General features: G+C 38.1%; 1 protein-coding gene across 2 annotated transcripts in view; it reads right to left on the bottom strand.

Moving 5' to 3' along the window:
* The window catches only part of clec16a (C-type lectin domain containing 16A), a 138,613-nt gene extending 120,419 nt beyond the window's left edge, over positions 1-18,194 (bottom strand). For both annotated transcript variants that reach the window (XM_061981606.1, XM_061981607.1), the window contains exons 1-4: positions 17,975-18,194; positions 15,857-15,985; positions 9,535-9,668; positions 8,323-8,471 (exon numbers count right to left, since the gene is read on the bottom strand). In XM_061981606.1, the coding sequence (XP_061837590.1) occupies positions 8,323-8,471; positions 9,535-9,668; positions 15,857-15,985; positions 17,975-18,048 (486 nt within the window). In that variant the 5' untranslated portion in view covers positions 18,049-18,194. The remainder of the gene's footprint in view (positions 1-8,322; positions 8,472-9,534; positions 9,669-15,856; positions 15,986-17,974) is intronic.
* Positions 18,195-20,446: the final 2,252 nt, after the last annotated feature.

The following is a 20,446-nucleotide window of genomic DNA, read 5'->3' as shown; positions in this document are numbered from 1 at the left end:
AAAACTTATTGACAACAATTGTGTTCTGTTTTATCAGTAAAGTGCAGCTGAGCAATCCATGGTGTCGGTCGTTTTTCACAAAAGCCACACAACGCAGAGAGGAAAAGACCACCGGTTACATATAGTAGCAGGAGGTAGGTAGTACCGTATTTTCCGCACTATAAGGCGCACCTAAAAACCACAAATTTTCTCAAAAGCTGACAGTGCGCCTTATAACCCGGTGCGCTTTATATATGGATAAATATTAAGATTCATTTTCATAAAGTTTCGGTCTCGCAACTTCGGTAAACAGCCGCCATCTTTTTTCCTGGTAGAACAGGAAGCGCTTCTTCTTCTACGCAAGCAACCGCCAAGGTAAGCACCCGCCCCCATAGAACAAGAAGTGCTTCTTCTTCTACTGTAAGCAACCACCCGCCCGCGTAGAAGAAGAAAAAGCGCGCGGATATCACCGTACGTTTCATTTCCTTTGTGTGTTTACATCTGTAAAGACCACAAAATGGCTCCTACTAAGCGACAGGTATCCGGTTCATGAAAAGACGCAATCTCTCCATCCGCACACGGATTACTATTTCACAGCAACTGATATTCCTGTGAACCGCACTGTGGATACAACGGGAGCACGTACGGTGAATATTCGCACCACAGGGAATGAGAAGTCATCCTTCACTGTGGTTCTAGCTTGCCATGCTAATGGCCAGAAACTTCCACCCATGGTGATATTCAAAAGGAAGACCTTGCCAAAAGAGACCTTTCCAGCCGGCGTCATCATAAAAGCTAACTCGAAGGGATGGATGAAGAAAAGATGAGCGAGTGGTTAAGGTAAGTTTAAGTTTACGCGAAGAGGCCGGGTGGCTTTTTTCACGCAGCTCTGTCCATGTTGATATACGTATGTTTGTGATTGCACATTTGCGTACATTTTGGGAGTGAACAGAGTTGTTAGAACGCTGGTTTTTAATATATTATTAAAGTTTGACTGACCTATCTGACTGTTTTTTGACATTCCTTTAGCGCAGTTAGATGCGGCTTACAACACGGGGCGGCTTATAGGTGGACAAAGTTTTGAAATATGCCGTTCATTGAAGGCGCGGCTTATAACCCAGGGCGCCTTATGGTGCGGAAAATACGGTAGTTTAACATTTTCTTAAAATTAACAAAAATAAAATAAATATCCAATAAAATACATGAAATATTTTCTTTGAAACAAAAATAAATAAGAACTTAAATAAAACTTTCAGTTTTAATGAAAAATAAATACTTTTAAACACAACCCTCCTATCCCTGGTAAACACATGACCTCAACAGATCTCATTCATGTGCAAATATAACTATGGTACAGTACATCCCCATTGTGTAAAACACAGCTGCTCAATGGGAAAATTGGGCTCTTGGGGTTCAAACCAAGACTTTGAACTTTGGCACAAAACATTTGATGACCATTGCCACTGAATAAATCCAGGCCAGTGTCATGAAGTACACTTCTCTGAAATCATGAGAAGTGTACTCATGATTTCAGAGTACACTTCTCAAAGATTTGCACAAAGGACAGATTGGTGGATTATGCAGTGATAAGATATCAGGCCAGGGTGGTGGTCTCTCAGACGCGGAACCAGTCCCTTCTCTCTCCCCAACATGGCTGGAGCTCCATCAGTAGCAATGGACACAACTTTCTTCAGATCTATCCCTTTTTCATTCAGCATTTCTGACATTGCTTTATAGATGTATTCTCCCCTTGTTTGTCCACTGAGGTTTGCCAAGCTCAAAACATCTTCAATAAACTCCCCCTTTTCCTCATCATAATACCTCACAAACACCAACAACTGAGCATTTTGTCAGTGGTGTCAGTGGACTCATCCACTGCTAGGGATATGCACTCTGCATTTTGTTTTCCATCACAAAGCTGCTTGGACAAATCACCAGCCAGTATTTCAGTACGTCTGGTAGCTGTGGCATCAGAGAGTGGGATTTGATTTATTTTAGCTGTCATTTCCTCCTTTTCTTTGCCTTAAAACATGGCACCCATCACTTCAGTCAAGCATTATTTAATTATTTCTGCATCACAGAATGGCTTCTTGTGTTTACTCAAAACCCATGTTGCTAGTTGTTGTGTCATAGATTTAACAAAAATCTTGCTTGATGTTTCATATGACTTTTTCAGCCTCGTGATTTATTTTTTTCTTAGCTCTGAATCATGAGGAAATGTCTCTTCAAATTCGCGGTGCTCTTTCAGATAGTGACGTTTCAGATTGTCACTTTTCACCAGAGCAACAGTACTGTTGCATATTAGACACATTGGTCTGGTACTTGCAGTAGGTAGGATGAAAACATATTGCTCTGTCCATTCTTCCTTGAAACGTCGGTTTTCCCTGTCCACCTTTCTTTTACCACCCTGAGCCAACATGGAGCATGCCATTGTGATTTGATTCACATTCAGTGACTGACGAGTGAACAGTTAGCGAAGTAGCGATACGAGACAACTGTGTGCCTGCAGCAAAAGGTTCCATGCACTGAGCACATGTGTATGACCCAGGTGGTAACAGCCTATCAGCGCGTCGTTGTGATAGAGAGGACAACCCATACCCCGGAATCAGCCAATCAGAGTGGCGTTCTCTCGCTCTCACTCCGTCTCTCTCTCTTTCTCTCTCTGAGAGGGAGAGAGAGAGAGAGAGAGAGAGACGGAGTGAGTGAGACACGGAGAAGTGTAAACGAAACCTGGAGATATTTGACTAAAAACAACAAAGAACGTTGACTTGCGCTAGCGATAACTCAAAGATAGATACAATGATTATATTTTTTTATAATAATTATAATTATAATAATAAATAAAATAAAAAAATTATTATTTTTTTACTATAATTCGTGCTGGGTCCGGACGGACACGTCGCTGGGTCCGGACATGGACCGCGGTCCGCCTGTTGAGGATCACTGCCGTAGGACATATACTATTTGATATGCAGCTCATTTTTATGTGATACGTATTGAAATATCTTGTGTGACATCATGTTTTAAACTATTGTAGTGGCGTTCTGTACAAAAAGTGCACTTTAATTTAGTGTTGTTTTGATACATCATCTTAGTGACGCCATGCACAAAAGTGCACTAATAACTTGTTTTAAAATGTCTCTGACAATCTTGCACTTTCTGTTTTAGAAATGACATGAATGTTTGTGCCACTGCTTAATAACTGTTTAATAAATACAGTTTTGGTAAATTGACTTAGTTGTGATTTCCCTCTCTGCATGAAAGTTTAAAATTAGCATATATTAATGCAGTATGAACAAGAATGTTTTAATGTAGACACATAGAATCATCATACTGCTGTGATTGTATGCATCAAGTGTTCATTCAAGGCTAAGGCAAAATATCGAGATATATATCGTATATCGCGATATGGCCTAAAAATATCAAGATATTAAAAAAAGGCCATATCGCCCAGCCCTACTTCCAAGTCAACTACTAGTAACATCACTATGAGCCCGTTGACGTTCTAGAAACATAAGCGGCAGCTCAGCTCGCTCGCAGTCCTTGAGGTGAGGGCTAATTAGCTTTTAGCGTAACGTTAGCTCACAGTGCGGTGTGTGTGCGTGCGTGTGTGTGTGTGTTACGGACAGCAAAGCCCTGTCTGTCTGAGAGAAAGACAAGCATTATTGACCTACAGTTAACAACTAAGTTATTTCACTTTACCTTTTTCTGTGTTGAAGCAGCAAAAAAGGACATTATGTTAAAAATGAAGAGTTTATGTCTCTGATAGTTGATATAATAATGTAACTGCATCATAAAGCCTACATAAACTCCATGGTGTTCAGGGATGAATAGTCTCTCCTATTGCTATTGTACTATTTTTTCAGCTATAGGTACATTAATAATTAGTAATGTAGCAGCCTAGTTTTGAATGGCAGGGTCCCTGCTATTACATGTTGACAAAAATATAACATTTACATAATAAAAATCATCTACGGGCTTCCTAAATGCTGTAATAAATTAAGCATGATGAGTTGAGCATATGTCAGCATGTGGCCCCACTTTTAACTCTTTTTTCAAATGCTTATTGCAAACGCTTACTTACAGTAAGTCATTAATTTGACTTTGTAAGTCATTATTTTAGTATCTCAGGTAACTAGGACTGTTTTGTTTTTACTTAACGGAAAAAATATCGAGATATATATCATATATCGCTATTCAGCAAATGGAGCGGAAAACACAACCAAAAGTTGTAGGCTTCCTCACGCGACGAAGCCGGCCTACTTCACCGCAGTCTGTAGTCTATTATCCCCCCCAGGCTGTGGTAGCAGCGACGAGGTGGAGACGTGATGGCGATAGGCCGAGTTACACCAATCCTTACACCCACCCACCCCCTTCCCCGGTCCCCTCCCCCTGAAGAGTCACCACCTTAACTAACACATTTTCTGGGGGAAACACCGCATACATATACATATATATACTGTATATATATATATATATATATATATATATATATATATATATATATATATATATACAGTACATACATATATACATATGAATATACATATACATATATATAACATCAATTTTTAAAAAGTAGAAGAACTGGAATGATAAGAATTTCTCGAAGCTAAATCTCTACAGCTTCAATACAACAAAATAGGGTTGATAATTGATTTCTGTTTGGAAATACGAGTATAAATGCTCCTGAGCTACCATGACAGTGTTGGGAACCTCACTCCATTTTGTGTCATCTCTATGTGTTGTTCCACAATGACACATGTATAAGATGATATAGGAATGTCATGTCACATTTTTAACTGTTCTTCCTTATTTCTCTGTCTGTGACAGACACTCATTGGGTGTGACCTCCAGTCAGGTCCCAGTAAGTCACAAGGGAAGTCACAGCAAATGAGTCCTGACCCAGATACAGGAGAAGTGTTCTCAGATGTTCACGTTACTGCTTCCATTGACAGTACGCCAATAACTTTCCCCTGTACACACAGGCAACTGCAGGGACTGCTGAGGGGAACAGCGGTCAAGTAGACAGGACTCCTGGCTTACAAACATATTCAATAGCATTCATCCTGTCACACTCCTTCTTATGAAATGATTATGACTGCAACATAGCTTCACCTACTTATAGGGCTGGGCGATAAAACTATATCAATATACAGGTAAAAGCCAGTAAATTAGAATATTTTGAAAAACTTGATTTATTTCAGTAATTGCATTCAAAAGGTGTAACTTGTACATTATATTTATTCATTGCACACAGACTGATGCATTCAAATGTTTATTTCATTTAATTTTGATGATTTGAAGTGGCAACAAATGAAAATCCAAAATTCCGTGTGTCACAAAATTAGAACATTACTTAAGGCTAATACAAAAAAGGGATTTTTAGAAATGTTGGCCAACTGAAAAGTATGAAAATGAAAAATATGAGCATGTACAATACTCAATACTTGGTTGGAGCTCCTTTTGCCTCAATTACTGCGTTAATGCGGCGTGGCATGGAGTCGAAGAATTTCTGGCACTGCTCAGGTGTTATGAGAGCCCAGGTTGCTCTGATAGTGGCCTTCAACTCTTCTGCGTTTTTGGGTCTGGCATTCTGCATCTTCCTTTTCACAATACCCCACAGATTTTCTATGGAGCTAAGGTCAGGGGAGTTGGCGGGCCAATTTAGAACAGAAATACCATGGTCCGTAAACCAGGCACGGGTAGATTTTGCGCTGTGTGCAGGCGCCAAGTCCTGTTGGAACTTGAAATCTCCATCTCCATAGAGCAGGTCAGCAGCAGGAAGCATGAAGTGCTCTAAAACTTGCTGGTAGACGGCTGCGTTGACCCTGGATCTCAGGAAACAGAGTGGACCGACACCAGCAGATGACATGGCACCCCAAACCATCACTGATGGTGGAAACTTTACACTAGACTTCAGGCAACGTGGATCCTGTGCCTCTCCTGTCTTCCTCCAGACTCTGGGACCTCGATTTCCAAAGGAAATGCAAAATTTGCATGGTTGGGTGATGGTTTGGGGTGCCATGTCATCTGCTGGTGTCGGTCCACTCTGTTTCCTGAGATCCAGGGTCAACGCAGCCGTCTACCAGCAAGTTTTAGAGCACTTCATGCTTCCTGCTGCTGACCTGCTCTATGGAGATGGAGATTTCAAGTTCCAACAGGACTTGGCGCCTGCACACAGCGCAAAATCTACCCGTGCCTGGTTTACGGACCATGGTATTTCTGTTCTAAATTGGCCCGCCAACTCCCCTGACCTTAGCCCTATAGAAAATCTGTGGGGTATTGTGAAAAGGAAGATGCAGAATGCCAGACCCAAAAACGCAGAAGAGTTGAAGGCCACTATCAGAGCAACCTGGGCTCTCATAACACCTGAGCAGTGCCAGAAACTCATCGACTCCATGCCACGCCGCATTAACGCAGTAATTGAGGCAAAAGGAGCTCCAACCAAGTATTGAGTATTGTACATGCTCATATTTTTCATTTTCATACTTTTCAGTTGGCCAACATTTCTAAAAATCCCTTTTTTGTATTAGCCTTAAGTAATATTCTAATTTTGTGACACACGGAATTTTGGATTTTCATTTGTTGCCACTTCAAATCATCAAAATTAAATGAAATAAACATTTGAATGCATCAGTCTGTGTGCAATGAATAAATATAATGTACAAGTTACACCTTTTGAATGCAATTACTGAAATAAATCAAGTTTTTCAAAATATTCTAATTTACTGGCTTTTACCTGTATGTCGTGTTAGGCACGTAATCGATATCAATCAAAAATGTGCTCGATAAAAAGTTAGATAACTTTTTTCTTCTTCGTCGAGATAAAGCGGAGTTATGGAAGCAAGGTTGGTTGCATGAACAAAGGCACTCGCTCTCTGGTAACCGAACAACGCAGGAAGTGATCACTGATCAGTGGGCGTGACACGCTAACAGCAAATCAGGTAACACTATCAACGATCAAGTTTGATAGATATTTTGAAAGAGAAAGAGAAAGTTAAAATGAAGAAATTGTGGATAAAAAACTAAAAGTCAATCTGGACAGTTTTTTGATTTTTTTCAAAAGGACCATAGTCAGACCAATGTGGTCTGACTATGATGCAAGGCGCATGTCCCCACCTAAACCGCTAATACCACACCCTCTTAGCTGCACTCACCCTTTAGAGCACAGCTGTAACTTCCTGCCACTAAACCTGCAGAAAATAGTTCTTCTCAGGTTTCTCTATGTTTACATTTTCACACTTTGCACTATTTTCTTACACTTTATGAAGCATTTCTTACATATTCCCTATTTTTAAGAGCTTATTGTTAAGTGTTCAATGTGATTTTACTATTTTGTTGTCATTGTTTGAGTGTTTTCCATGCTTGAGTTGACATTTCCTTCCTGCCTTGATAGCTGAGGGCATTATAAATCAAAGGTTACATTTACAGTAAATATATATTATTCTCCTGCTCCTTCTTTTCCATAGGTCATTAAAATATAAATAATTATCAATATCGAACGATATAATCCTAAAATGTAAATAATTACTGCATATTTAAAAATGTATTTCCATAGTTAAATAAAAACAACAGGGCAAATTAATGTTACACAGACGTTATTTCCTGGCACTAAAACGGCATAAAATAGTTCTTCTCAGGTTTCTTTATATTTACATTTTCACACTTTGCACTATTTTTTTTACACTTTATGAAGCATTTCTTACATATTCCTTATTTTTAAGAGCTTCACTTTAAGAGATTATCGTTAAGTGTTGAATGTGATTTTACTATTTTGTTGACATTGTTTGAGTGTTTTCCATGCGTGTGTTAACATTTCTTTTCTGCCTTCATAGCTGAGGGATTATAAATCAGAGGAAGGTTACATTTACAGTAAGATATATTTTTCTTCTGCTCCTTATTTTCCATAGGTCATAAAAAATTTCAATAATTATCAAAATCGACCGATACAATCCTAAAATTTAAATAATTACTGCATAACAAAAATTCATTTCCATAGTTGAATAAGAATTAAGAGCTTATTGTTAAGTGTTCAATGTGATTTTACTATTTTGTTGACATTGAGTGTTTTCCATGCTTGTGTTGACATTTCCTTTCTGCCTTGATAGCTGAGAGAATATAAATCAGAGGAAGGTTACATTTACAATGAAATATATTATTCTCCTGCTCCTCATTTTCCTTAGGTAATGAAAATATCAGTAATTATCAATATTGACCGATATAACACACTGATATTGTGATTGTTTTCAGCCATATTGCCCAGCCCCACAACTCTCCTAAACAGGTTTCAGCCAATTTGCCAAGGAAATTACAAATGCAGGTAAAGGTGCAAGGCCTCACCTCGTTGTAGAAGAAATGCACGGTGTGATTGTTGAGTTTGAGTGAGAGCGTCTTGAGGAAGGAGATATAGTAGGCCATGACCTCCTCGTCTGAAAAGTCAAATTTGTGGACGATGATGGAGTTCACGTGGTTGTTGGATAAGAGGTAATCTGCAGAGATGAAGGGGAAAATAATTGTTAGCATAGCAGTTAGCATTGTTAGCTTTGTGTGCTAGGACCTCCAAGGCATGACTGAATCTGTATTTATTCCGATAAATATTGGATTACTGGTCTTAAATATTAGTAACATGTCTACAAAATAAAACATAATAAATATGAATAACTATAGATGTTTTATACGGCTGGGCAATATGGCTGGAAACTGTATCACGATATAAATGTTTTATACCGGTCGATATCGATAAATATTGATATTTTCATGATCTATGGAAAAAAAGGACTAGGAAGAAAATATATTAAATTACATTAATAATTTTTATGGTCAATGTAACCTTCCAGTGATTATAATCCCTCAGCTATCAAGGCAGAAAGAAACACAAGCATGGAAAATACTCAAACAATGTCAACAAAATAGTGAAATCACATTGAACACTGAACAATAAGCTCTTAAAATTAAGGAATATGTAAGAAATGCTTCATAAAATGTAAGAAAATTAAAGTGTGAAAATGTAAACAAAGAAATCTGAGAAGAACTATTTTCTGCAGGTTTAGTGGCAGGAAGTTACAGCTGTGCTCTAAAGGGTGAGCTAAGGTGGTGTGGTATCAGTGGTCTTGCCTCGCATCATTTACAGACCACATTGGTCTGACTACGGTCCCTTTGAAAACATCCAAAAACTGTCCAGGTGACTTTTCCTCTTTTATCCACAATTTCTTCATTTTGACACTCTCTTCTCACTCCATGCAAAGAATCAACCAAACCTGACAGTTGATACTTTTGCCTGATTGGCTGTTATCAGTGATCACTTCCTGCTTTGCTCGGTTACCAGAGAGCGAGTTTGTTCATGCAACCAACCTTGCTTCCATACTTCTGTTTTTTCACATTTTTTATTGATATCTTTTGCGTGTCTATATCATTTTATCGCCCAGCCCTATATTTCATTTTACTTTTGGCTACAACTCTGTAATAAAAACAGCACATAAAAATGTTAATGTCACAGCTAAGCTGAAGAGTTAAACGACAGAGAAGACAGACATTTGCCAGTCAAATACTCACATAGGGAAGTCTCGTGGCTTATGTTCTCAAAGAGGATGTTGAGGGTCTGAAGAAGCTGAACACACACGTAGCGGCCGGACTTCTGTCGCAGGATGTTCAGGAAGAAGGCAAACATGTTTTTCTCCAGGAAGAAGCTGGACGCATGACATTCATAAGTTGATGGTCAATAGAAAAAGCGGCTTTCAAATACAAAAAAAAATGAACGGATGATACAATACTCAATATTCAATACCTCCTGGGCAACTCATGTTCCACTAGGACTGAAAGTGTTCATTATATAATGAGTATAAATGAATAACAATAAGTAACGACTATAACATATAAATCTAATATATGATTATGTTGATGAACATGGTCGTTTTTTTCGGCCTAGGACATTGTGTACATAACATGTTTTTATATAAACAGACGTGTATTTTTAAAACTCCAGGTGTAGAGTTGTATTTTCCCACAGTTGGAGAGTCATTGAATGTGTCCTGACTGGTGAATGGATGAGTGTGGGGAAGACAGAAGAACAATTATGCTCTTTAAAGGGGAACTGCACTTTTTTTTTTTAATACTGCCAATCGTTCGCAATCATTACGAGTGTGTAATATGTGTTATATACACACTGCAAGTATATATATAATGTAGTAACAGACACCTTCATAACAATATGTCATATGTACATGCAAGTACAAACCCCGTTTCCATATGAGTTGGGAAATTGTGTTAGATGTAAATGTAAACGGAATACAATGATTTGTAAATAACTTTCAACCCATATTCAGTTGAATATGTCATAAACTTTTTTTTTTTTTGCAAATAATCATTAACTTTAGTATTTGATGCCAGCAACACGTGACAAAGAAGTTGGGAAAGGTGGCAATAAATACTGATAAAGTTGAGGAATGCTCATCAAACACTTATTTGGAACATCCCACAGATGTGCAGGCTAATTGGGAACAGGTGGGTGCCATGATTGGGTATAAAAACAGCTTCCCAAAAAATGCTCAGTCTTTCACAAGAAAGGATGGGGCGAGGTACACCCCTTTGTCCACAACTGCGTGAGCAAATAGTCAAACAGTTTAAGAACAACGTTTCTCAAAGTGCAATTGCAAGAAATGTAGGGATTTCAACATCTACGGTCCATAATATCATCAAAAGGTTCAGAGAATCTGGAGAAATCACTCCACGTAAGCGGCATGGCCGGAAACCAACATTGAATGACCGTGACCTTCGATCCCTCAGACGGCACTGTATCAAAAACCGACATCAATCTCTAAAGGATATTACCACATGGGCTCAGGAACACTTCAGAAAACCACTGTCACTAAATACAGTTTGTCGCTACATCTGTAAGTGCAAGTTAAAGCTCTACTATGCAAAGCGAAAGCCATTTATCAACAACATTCAGAAACGCCGCCGGCTTCTCTGGGCCCGAGATAATCTAAGATGGATTCATGCAAAGTGGAAAAGTGTTCTGTGGTCTGATGAGTCCACATTTCAAATTGTTTTTGGAAATATTCGACATTGTGTCATCCGGACCAAAGGGGAAGCGAACCATCCAGACTGTTATCGACGCAAAGTTCAAAAGCCAGCATCTGTGATGGTATGGGGGTGCATTGGTGTCCAAGGCATGGGTAACTTACACATCTGTGAAGGCACCATTAATGCTGAAAGGTACATACAGGTTTTGGAACAACATATGCTGCCATCTAAGCGCCGTCTTTTTCATGGACGCCCCTGCTTATTTCAGCAAGACAATGCCAAGCTACATTCAGCATGTGTTTCAACAGCGTGGCTTCGTAAAAAAAAAAAAGAGTGCGGGTACTTTCCTGGCCCGCCTACAGTCCAGACCTGTCTCCCATCGGAAATGTGTGGCGCATTATGAAGCGTAAAATACGACAGTGGAGACCCCGGACTGTTGAACAACTGAAGCTCTACATAAAACAAGAATGGGAAAGAATTCCACTTTCAAAGCTTCAACAATTAGTTTCCTCAGTTCCCAATCGTTTATTGAGTGTTGTTAAAAGAAAAGGTGACGTAACACAGTGGTGAACATGCCCTTTCCCAACTACTTTGGCACGTGTTGCAGCCATGAAATTCTAAGTTAATTATTATTTGCAAAAAAAAAAAATTAAGTTTATGAGTTTGAACATCAAATATCTTGTTTTTGTAGTGCATTCAATTGAATATGGGTTGAAAAGGATTTGCAAATCATTGTATTCCGTTTATATTTACATCTAACACAATTCCCAACTCATATGAAAACGGGGTTTGTATATATATATATATATATATATATATATATATATATATATATATATATATATATATATATATATTAAGGCTGAAACGACGCGTCGACGTAGTCGACGTCATCGGTTACGTAAATACGTCGACGCCGTTTTTATGCTTCGACGCGTCGCATATTTACGTCACACTGCCGTCATGGCGGAGCGCAAAGCAGATGATGCGAGTGGTGCGAGCGAGGGAAAAAAAGCACGCCAAAAGTCGTCAAAAGTGTGGGAGTATTTCAATAAACGGCCTAATAATGTTGTAGCGGTGAACAGCTGTCTCGTCAGCTGACGCGCGAGCTCGCAACCGTGGCTGCTGAGCAACCAGCCAAACCCCACTTAATAAAATTATATTTTATCTTAGAGCACATCCGCATCCCTATTCACCTAGGCAACCCCAAGAAATGTATATAATTCGGCATTATTTCGGCCAGTCGGCTTATAAAATCAGAGCCGATCAGTTTACGTTCACGCGCAGGTATAACGCGGCGCACTCCCGTCTCATCTGCTGGTGCGCGAGCCCAGTAATTAGACAGCTTTGTCAAATCAAGGAGTACAAAAGACGCCAGCGCAGAGTGGAAAAAGGTTTTGTTCATTACAGATAACCCAGAGTTGTGCCAAAAGTATGTAAGATTTAATATTTCTCTTCGTGGGTGTGGCGCACCTGTTGCGCTGGTGAGATTGGGGGGCAGGGGGGGGGGGGGGGGGGGCAGTGTGTTATGTAACTGTTGTTTAGTGTTGATATTCTTTGCTTAGTTTGATAAATGTTGGAGCAGTTTGCTTCATCAGGAGGGTGAAGTCGCTCAATTTAAAGTGTTGGATTTAACTGTGTTGGACCATTGGCTGCTGGTGAAGGCATAGAAAAAGGGGCATTTTTCTACCAGTAGACAGCGTTTAAGATTGAGTGTTTCACTGCTAAATTAATAATATATTTATATTGAATATGGATTTTAAATATGTATCTAAATAGGTGGTTAATTGGTTAGGTATTTATGTATTTGCATATTGGGTTTTCTGTTGCATTTATCTATTGTGTTTCTGGGTTTAAATGTATTTTATATGTATCTTGGTGCATTTATGTTGAGACAATTTATTTAAAATCTGTTTTAACTTAAAGGGAAAAGACGTGTCCATTTTCTTGCACTTGATTAATGGTTAAGAGTTTGATAGCCTAATTAATATTTGTAAATTATGGGATTGATAATTGATTGATTTTTTACAGCATGTTAATCTTGTGGTGGTTTGTCCTTAAAGGTTTTTCACCTACTAAAGAAGCTAAAGAACCAGGACGGCGTGCGCGACCCGAGGGTCCCTGGTTCAATCCCCACCTAGTACCAACCTCGTCATGTCCGTTGTGTCCTGAGCAAGACACTTCACCCTTGCTCCTGATGGCTGCTGGTTAGCGCCTTGCATGGCAGCTCCCTCCATCAGTGTGTGAATGTGTGTGTGAATGGGTAAATGTGGAAGTAGTGTCAAAGCGCTTTGAGTACCTTGAAGGTAGAAACGCGCTATACAAGTACAACCCATTTAAAGGCTACTAAAGGCTTAAAGACAGCTAATGACAGCTAAAGAAACTAAAGTCTACTAACACTGCTAAAGACTGCTAAAAAGACTAAAGAAGAAAAAAGAAGCTGTTTCTTCGTTGGAAAAACTGTTGCAAACTAAAGGAAAATAAAAGAAAAAGGTAACTACGGTCTGGTCTTTTGAGTGAAATCCAGAAGCCACATTCAGCATTGGTACATCACTTCAAGTGTGGGATAAGCACAGTGAAAAAACCAAAACACTTGACAGTTGTTGTATGCACACTGTGTCGAGCGGAAATGGCCTATCATAGCAGCACAACGGCTATGAACGAACATTTGAAAAGAAAACACCCGACAGCGTTCTTGCCATCACCATCAACTAGTCAATCGTCCGCGTGAGTATACGTTGTCATCATTACACAAAATCGTGAATGTGTCATTTGTATCTGCGTTGTAAATTCATAAACTAAAACACTGTTTCGCTCTGAGAGGCGCGTTTGGCGTGCCTGTTCAGTGTTTACAAAGACGCGCTCCTCTTTAACGCTAACGTTAATTAGTTGTGCAAATACCTTTTACAACATTAACAGTTACATATACTATGTACAAACCAACAATTAACTTTCACTTTAATCATACTATCATTGTTGTGTTATTAAGCAAAATAAGCAATACTTTTACTTTTGTTGAAATGTTTACACTGTTACAGAATATTTCGTTTTGCACTTTTTTGTATTGGATGTTTATCTTTATTTTTGCACATTTTAAAGCAAAATAAGCAATACTTTTACTTTAGAAATGCTTATACTATTGCAGAATATTAAGATTTGCACTGGATGTTTACTTTTATATTTGCACATTAAAAAGCAAATAAGCTACTTTTAATTTTGTTAAATGTTAAAAGTTTTAAATGTTTACATTGTTACAGAATATTTTGTCATGTTGTTGTCAATGTTGACTGAGTGGCAATACTTTTTTTTTTGTAAATAAAAGTCATGCCTTTTGAAAAAACTGGCCTACATTTATTTTTTCATCTTCATTTTAAATAAAAATAATAATCGGTAAAAGGAAAAATAATCTATAGATTAATCGAAAAAAAAAATCTATAGATTAACCGATTAATCGAAAAAATAATCTATAGATTATTCGATAGAAAAATAATCGTTAGCTGCAGCCTTAATATATATATATATATAATGTAGTAACAGACACCTTCATAACAATATGTAATATGTACAATATATACACTGCAAGTATTTATATATATATATATATATATATATATATATATATATATATATATATATGTATATATAATGTAGTAACATACACCTTCATAACAATATGTAATATGTACAATATACACACTAAGTATATATATATTGTAGTAACAGACACCGTCATAACAATATGTAATATGTACAATATACACACTGCAAGTATATATATAAATAATGTAGTAACAGACATCTTCATAACAATACGTAATTTGCACAATATACACACTGCAAGTATATATATATAATGTAGTAACAGACACCTTCAAAACAATATGTAATATGTACAATATACACACTGTAAGTATATATATAATGTAGTAACAGACACCTCCATAACAATATGTAATATGTACAATATACACACTGCAAGAATATATATGATGTAGTCATAGACACCTTCATAACAATATGTAATATGTTTTATTTACACACTGCAAGTATATATATAATGTAGTAACTGACACCTTCATAAAAATATGTAATATGTACAATATACACACTGCAAGTATATATACTGGTATATATAATGTAGTAACAGACACCTTCATAACAATATATAATATGTACAATATACACACTAAATATATATAATGTAGTAACAGACACCTTCATAACAATATGTAATATGTACAATATACACACTGCAAGTATATACATAATGTAGTAACTGACACCTTCATAACAATATGTAGTATGTACAATATTTACCGTATTTTGATCATTTTAATCATTGCTATTGCTAGAACTATTTCCATTTCCATAGCAACGCACTTCCGACTTCTGGCAACAAATGTGTGTTCCTACTTCCGGAAACAAGCGCGAGTGTGTGTTCTAATCATGGCAGACTTTGTAACGAAAAACAAAGACGACTATTTTTGGACAAATCAAGATTCACAATCTTATCTTTTTGAAGCTGAATGTACTCAAGATGAACTACATAAATGGATTGCTTACACAACTAAAACGGAAAAAACGTCTCCAGCCAGCTGAACCAAACAGACAACTGTCCATCGAGTGAGTCATACTTTATATTGGTCATGATACATGCAGCACATCATGTGTGTTAGTACAACTACAGTACATACACTGTCTGTAGTAGTAGCAACTTCCTGGAGTCTGATAAAGATTACATTTTACTTGTAAACTAAACAGTCAGCTGCAAAAAAATCAGATTAAGTCCACTTTGGCTTGCAGTGTAAACATAGTCATTGTCAGTTTGATTGATTGTTTGATGTGCACCTACTCAAACACAGAGCTGTCATTCTGGTCCCCCCAGATGAGGATCTCTGTGATGGAGCGGATGGTCTCCACCAGGAGGTTGCGGTTGTTGTCTGTCACGGTGGTGTTCTTGGTCAGGACGTGGTACATGTACCTAGAGGTGACATGAAGGAAGACCGAAAAACAAAAAGGTTAGGGCAAAATCTTCAGGGCCTTGTGGGTCTTTTCATTTTTTTTAAAAATACAAAAAAAAAAAAGACAATTGAAAACTAAGCTATCTTCTGTTTTTGGTGTCAAAGAGCAATAACTACATTTAAAAAATGGTTGGATTTTCATTATATAGTTCATAAAACAACAATTTTGAACAGAAACGGAAAAACAGACTGAAACATTTTTTATTCTCAAAGTAAAAGCGGGGATACATACTATGGTACCCGTGTGCCTGTTGTGACTCTGGCTAAAATGTCTTTGGAGTCCTCAACAGAAATTATTTTAGACATGGCACAACGATGACTGACATCTACAGAAATCTCTGGAAAGAAACTGAAAAAAACGACCAAGACGGGAGAAATCGGAAGTGGTGACTATAAAGACAGGACTGGCCTTCCAGAAAAAATTGTGTACTATAGTGTTGTGTTTTCCTCCACTTTTGTGCGATATGTGCGTATAGATTTCTCTAGACGTCAGTCGTCATTGTGCCATGTTTAAAATACTTTGTGCAGGGCTACACTTTTACTTTGAAAATCAAAACTTCCGGTGTCAAAATATAAAAACACATCCGTTTTGATCCGTTTCTGTTTATTTGGGATGTAAATGTTTGTTGTATGAAACTGTTTTCAGATGTACATGTAGGTATTGTTCTTTGACATCCAATAAACCATTTTCTCCTTTTTGTTTTTAAAAATGAAATTCAAATAAACCAGTCGTTTATATTGTTTTTCAATTTCCAATGATGAAAATAAATGTATTTGACCAAATCTGACACTTCAACCAGCAACAAAAGCACAATTGTAAACTGGACAAATGCCAGTAAGCCCTTTAGAAGCATTAAAGATAAGCGGTGTCAATTTAAGATCTTGAATAGATTGCATTTTACATCTTCTCAGCTGTTTAAAATTGGTGTAGTAGATAGCAAATTATGTATGAAGTGTCGGGCAGCTGAGGGAATATTTGTTCATTTATTGTGGGAATGTCAGAGAATAAATGAGTTATGGTTGAAAACAACAAAAGAAGCAATCACATTCCTATATATAAACATCCCAATGACACTGCAAACCTGTATTCTTGGTGATCTGCATCCATTTAGTAACATGTCATCAAAGAGTAAAAATGCATTTATTTCAATATACATCATAACAAAAAGGGCAATATCAAAAAAATGGATAGATGTTGCTAGTCCAACTCATACTGACACAAGCTATGGAAATTATATCAGTAGAAAAAACTGCATTTAGTTTAGATAATAATGAGTCATATATTGGAATATGGAATCTATTATTAAAAAATGTTTTAACTATTGAATGCACCTAAAATATGACTTATCTTATCGTTGTGGAAAATATTGGACACAATGTGTTGTCAAGCTTATGGGATGTGATGCAAGTGTGGGCCACTACTCATTTAAAAAAAATTTTTTTTTTTTTTTTAATAAATGGCTGTAATGATAATGTCAATGAGGGATTTCTTATCACTGCTATGTTGGACGTGTTATTAATATTGAGACTGTTGTTGATATTATTTATTTTTGTTTGACTACTTTTGGATTGTTTTGTGTCATGGTTGTGTGTCCTGTCAATTCCTCTGTTTATTGCTATTCTGAATGTTGCTGGGCCGGGTTTGGTATGGTATTATTGTGTATTATTTTGTTGGATTGATTAAAAAAAAAAAAAAAAAAAAAAAGTAAACATGTCCAACATTTAGTGACAGGTAATTAATAATTGTGTACTTTGTGTGGATTATTTAGTTTTCAACAAGCATTTCATCAGAACTCATGATGATCGTCAAAACATGTGAGACACCTAAAGGGGATGAGTTATGGTGCCAGTTACATGATTAAAAAAACAATATAGTATCGCGTGTATGTCAACCATGTATTTTTACAGTTATCGTATTAGCTAACGTTAGCATGCTACTAGCTACTCACTTTAAATGGTCCAGTGAATGGATATTTTTCGACCTCCCCTGTCCTCCAACCCAGCTCCGTGACCTGCCGAACATGGCTGCACTTGCAAGGAAAGGTGTGTTGACAGGTGTGTTATTCGGCTGATGTTAGCGTTCGCATCTGTCCATTACACCCACTTTCTCGGCGGCTAGCCACTTTAGCAAACACACGATGATAAGCTGCGACGGGACGAACGAGGAGTCGTTGCGTAACTGCGGTCTGCGAGCGTGAATTTTCTGGGAATTGTAGTTTTAAATCGATAATGTGTATATTAATAGAAGCTAGAAAAAACTACACCTACTTCCGCATTTTGATGACGTCTATAGCACGCGACTTCGAAGGCGGAGCGACGTCTTGACAACCAATCGGAGCGAACTTTCTTGGGCGGCGAGCCAATAAGGAGCCGAGAGGTCCGGACGTCATATCTGCGGTCCGCAATGTTTTGATGCAGCTGGTGAACATGTTAGGCATACTTGCCAACCTTGAGACCTCCGATTTCGGGAGGTGGGGGTGTGGGGGGTGGGGGGCGTGGTTAAGAGGGGAGGAGTATATTTACAGCTAGAATTCACCAAGTCAAGTATTTCATATATATATATATATATATATATATATATATATATATATATATATATATATATATATATATATATATATATATATATATATATATATATATATATATATACAGTGTTGGGACTAACGCGTTACAAAGTAACGCGTTAGTCCGGGGCGGTATAGCTCGGCTGGTAGAGCGGCCGTGCCAGCAACTTGAGAGTTGCAGGTTCGATCCCCGCTCCCGCCATCCTACTTTACCCTCCTGCTCCCAGTGCCACCCACACTGGTTTAAATGTAACTTAGATCTTGGGTTTCACTATGTAAAGCGCTTTGAGTCATTTGAGAAAAAGCGCTATATAAATGTAATTCACTTCACTTCACTTCACTACTGTAACGCCGTTAGTTTCGGCGGTAACTAGTAATCTAACGCGTTATTTTTTTTTATTCAGTAATTTAGTTACCGTTACTACATGATGCGTTACTGCGTTATTTTACGTTACTTTTGATGTAGTATCGGCTAGAAACAGAAGCGCTGCGCGGTGTCGTTCTTCTGAATCTTCCTCTGTTACAAGCCGGAGAGAAGAAAAGAGGCGCGGTCTATGTGTGTGTGTGTGTGTGTGTGTGTGTGGGTGGGGGCGGGGAGGGGAGGTTTGATCCGCGGTTTGATATATGAAACAAAAAAAAAAAGTTGTTGGCACGTTCAGTCCACACACAGCGTGGTCATGGCGAGCGCAATAACGGAGGAGCTTGAACGCCCAGCGCCATTGAATCGGTGTGTTTATAAGTGCAGATTCGGTTGTGCAAAACGAGGGTTTTAAACACATGCTGAACGTGCTTGAACCACGTTACGACATCCCGTCGCGCACCCACTTCAGCAATAAGATTGTGCCAGATCTTTATGAGCAGGAGAAGAAAAAAGTTGTGGATGAACTATCCCGAGCATCATCTGTTGCGCTCATGACAGACGGGTGGACGTCCAGCGGAACTATAAGCGCTCACTTCATCACAGCAGACTGGGAGATGAGAAGACACGCCCCCTCTACGAGAGTCACCTTGCGCAGGTACTGACACAAGCAGTGGAGGAATGGAAGATAAAGATATCCCAGTCACACGTGATAATGCCAAAAATCAAATAATTACAGAGAATGAGGCAGGACTGGGACCACAGATAGGTGCTTTGCACATGTAGTGAATTTGGCATCACAGAAGGGAATCTCAGTCAATAGGATGGAGCGCCTCTTTGGGAGGATCAGGAAGGTTTCTTACTTCCACCCAAGCACAACAGCTGCTCATGTGCTTAAGACAAAGCAAGAAATGCTAAAGCTGCCTGCTCATACATGATGTCCCAACGAGGTGGAACTCCACTTATGATATGTTGGAGCAGCAGGCAGCTATATACTCTGCATTGACCCACAACACCCTGAAGACAAATGTCACCCTGTCTGATGATGATGTGAGAGTGGCAGATGAGGTCCTCTAGGTGCTTAAACCCCTCAAAAATGTTTCATCTCTACTGAGCACTGAAACTTCACCATCTGTGTCAATGATCCTGCCACTGAAAACAAGGATTCTACAATCCATGGCTCCAAGTGTGGAAGACAGCAGCATCACTCCAGATGTCAGGCTTTATTTCACTACCTATGTTTCAAGGAAGATGATGTTTCTTCTTATGTTGCACTTAAACTTGTTTTTTATTAATGGTCATTGGTCCAAGTTTAAAGAAAGGAGGAATGCCTTTTTATGTTGCACTGTTTTTCATTAATTATGTTAAAAGGAAAATAAAAATGCATGTCAAGTTGATCAACAGATTGTATTATTCTCCAGTGCAATAACAGTACTGAAATGAAGGCAAAAAGGGCATTAATGGGAGCTTTAAAAAAAAAAGAAGAAAAAAAGAAG

Source organism: Nerophis lumbriciformis, linkage group LG24 (genome assembly GCF_033978685.3).
Source record: "Nerophis lumbriciformis linkage group LG24, RoL_Nlum_v2.1, whole genome shotgun sequence".
In the NCBI taxonomy this organism is placed as follows: domain Eukaryota; kingdom Metazoa; phylum Chordata; class Actinopteri; order Syngnathiformes; family Syngnathidae; genus Nerophis; species Nerophis lumbriciformis.
The sequence above is the reverse complement of the archived record's forward strand: the minus strand, read 5'-3'. Positions and strand labels throughout refer to the sequence as shown.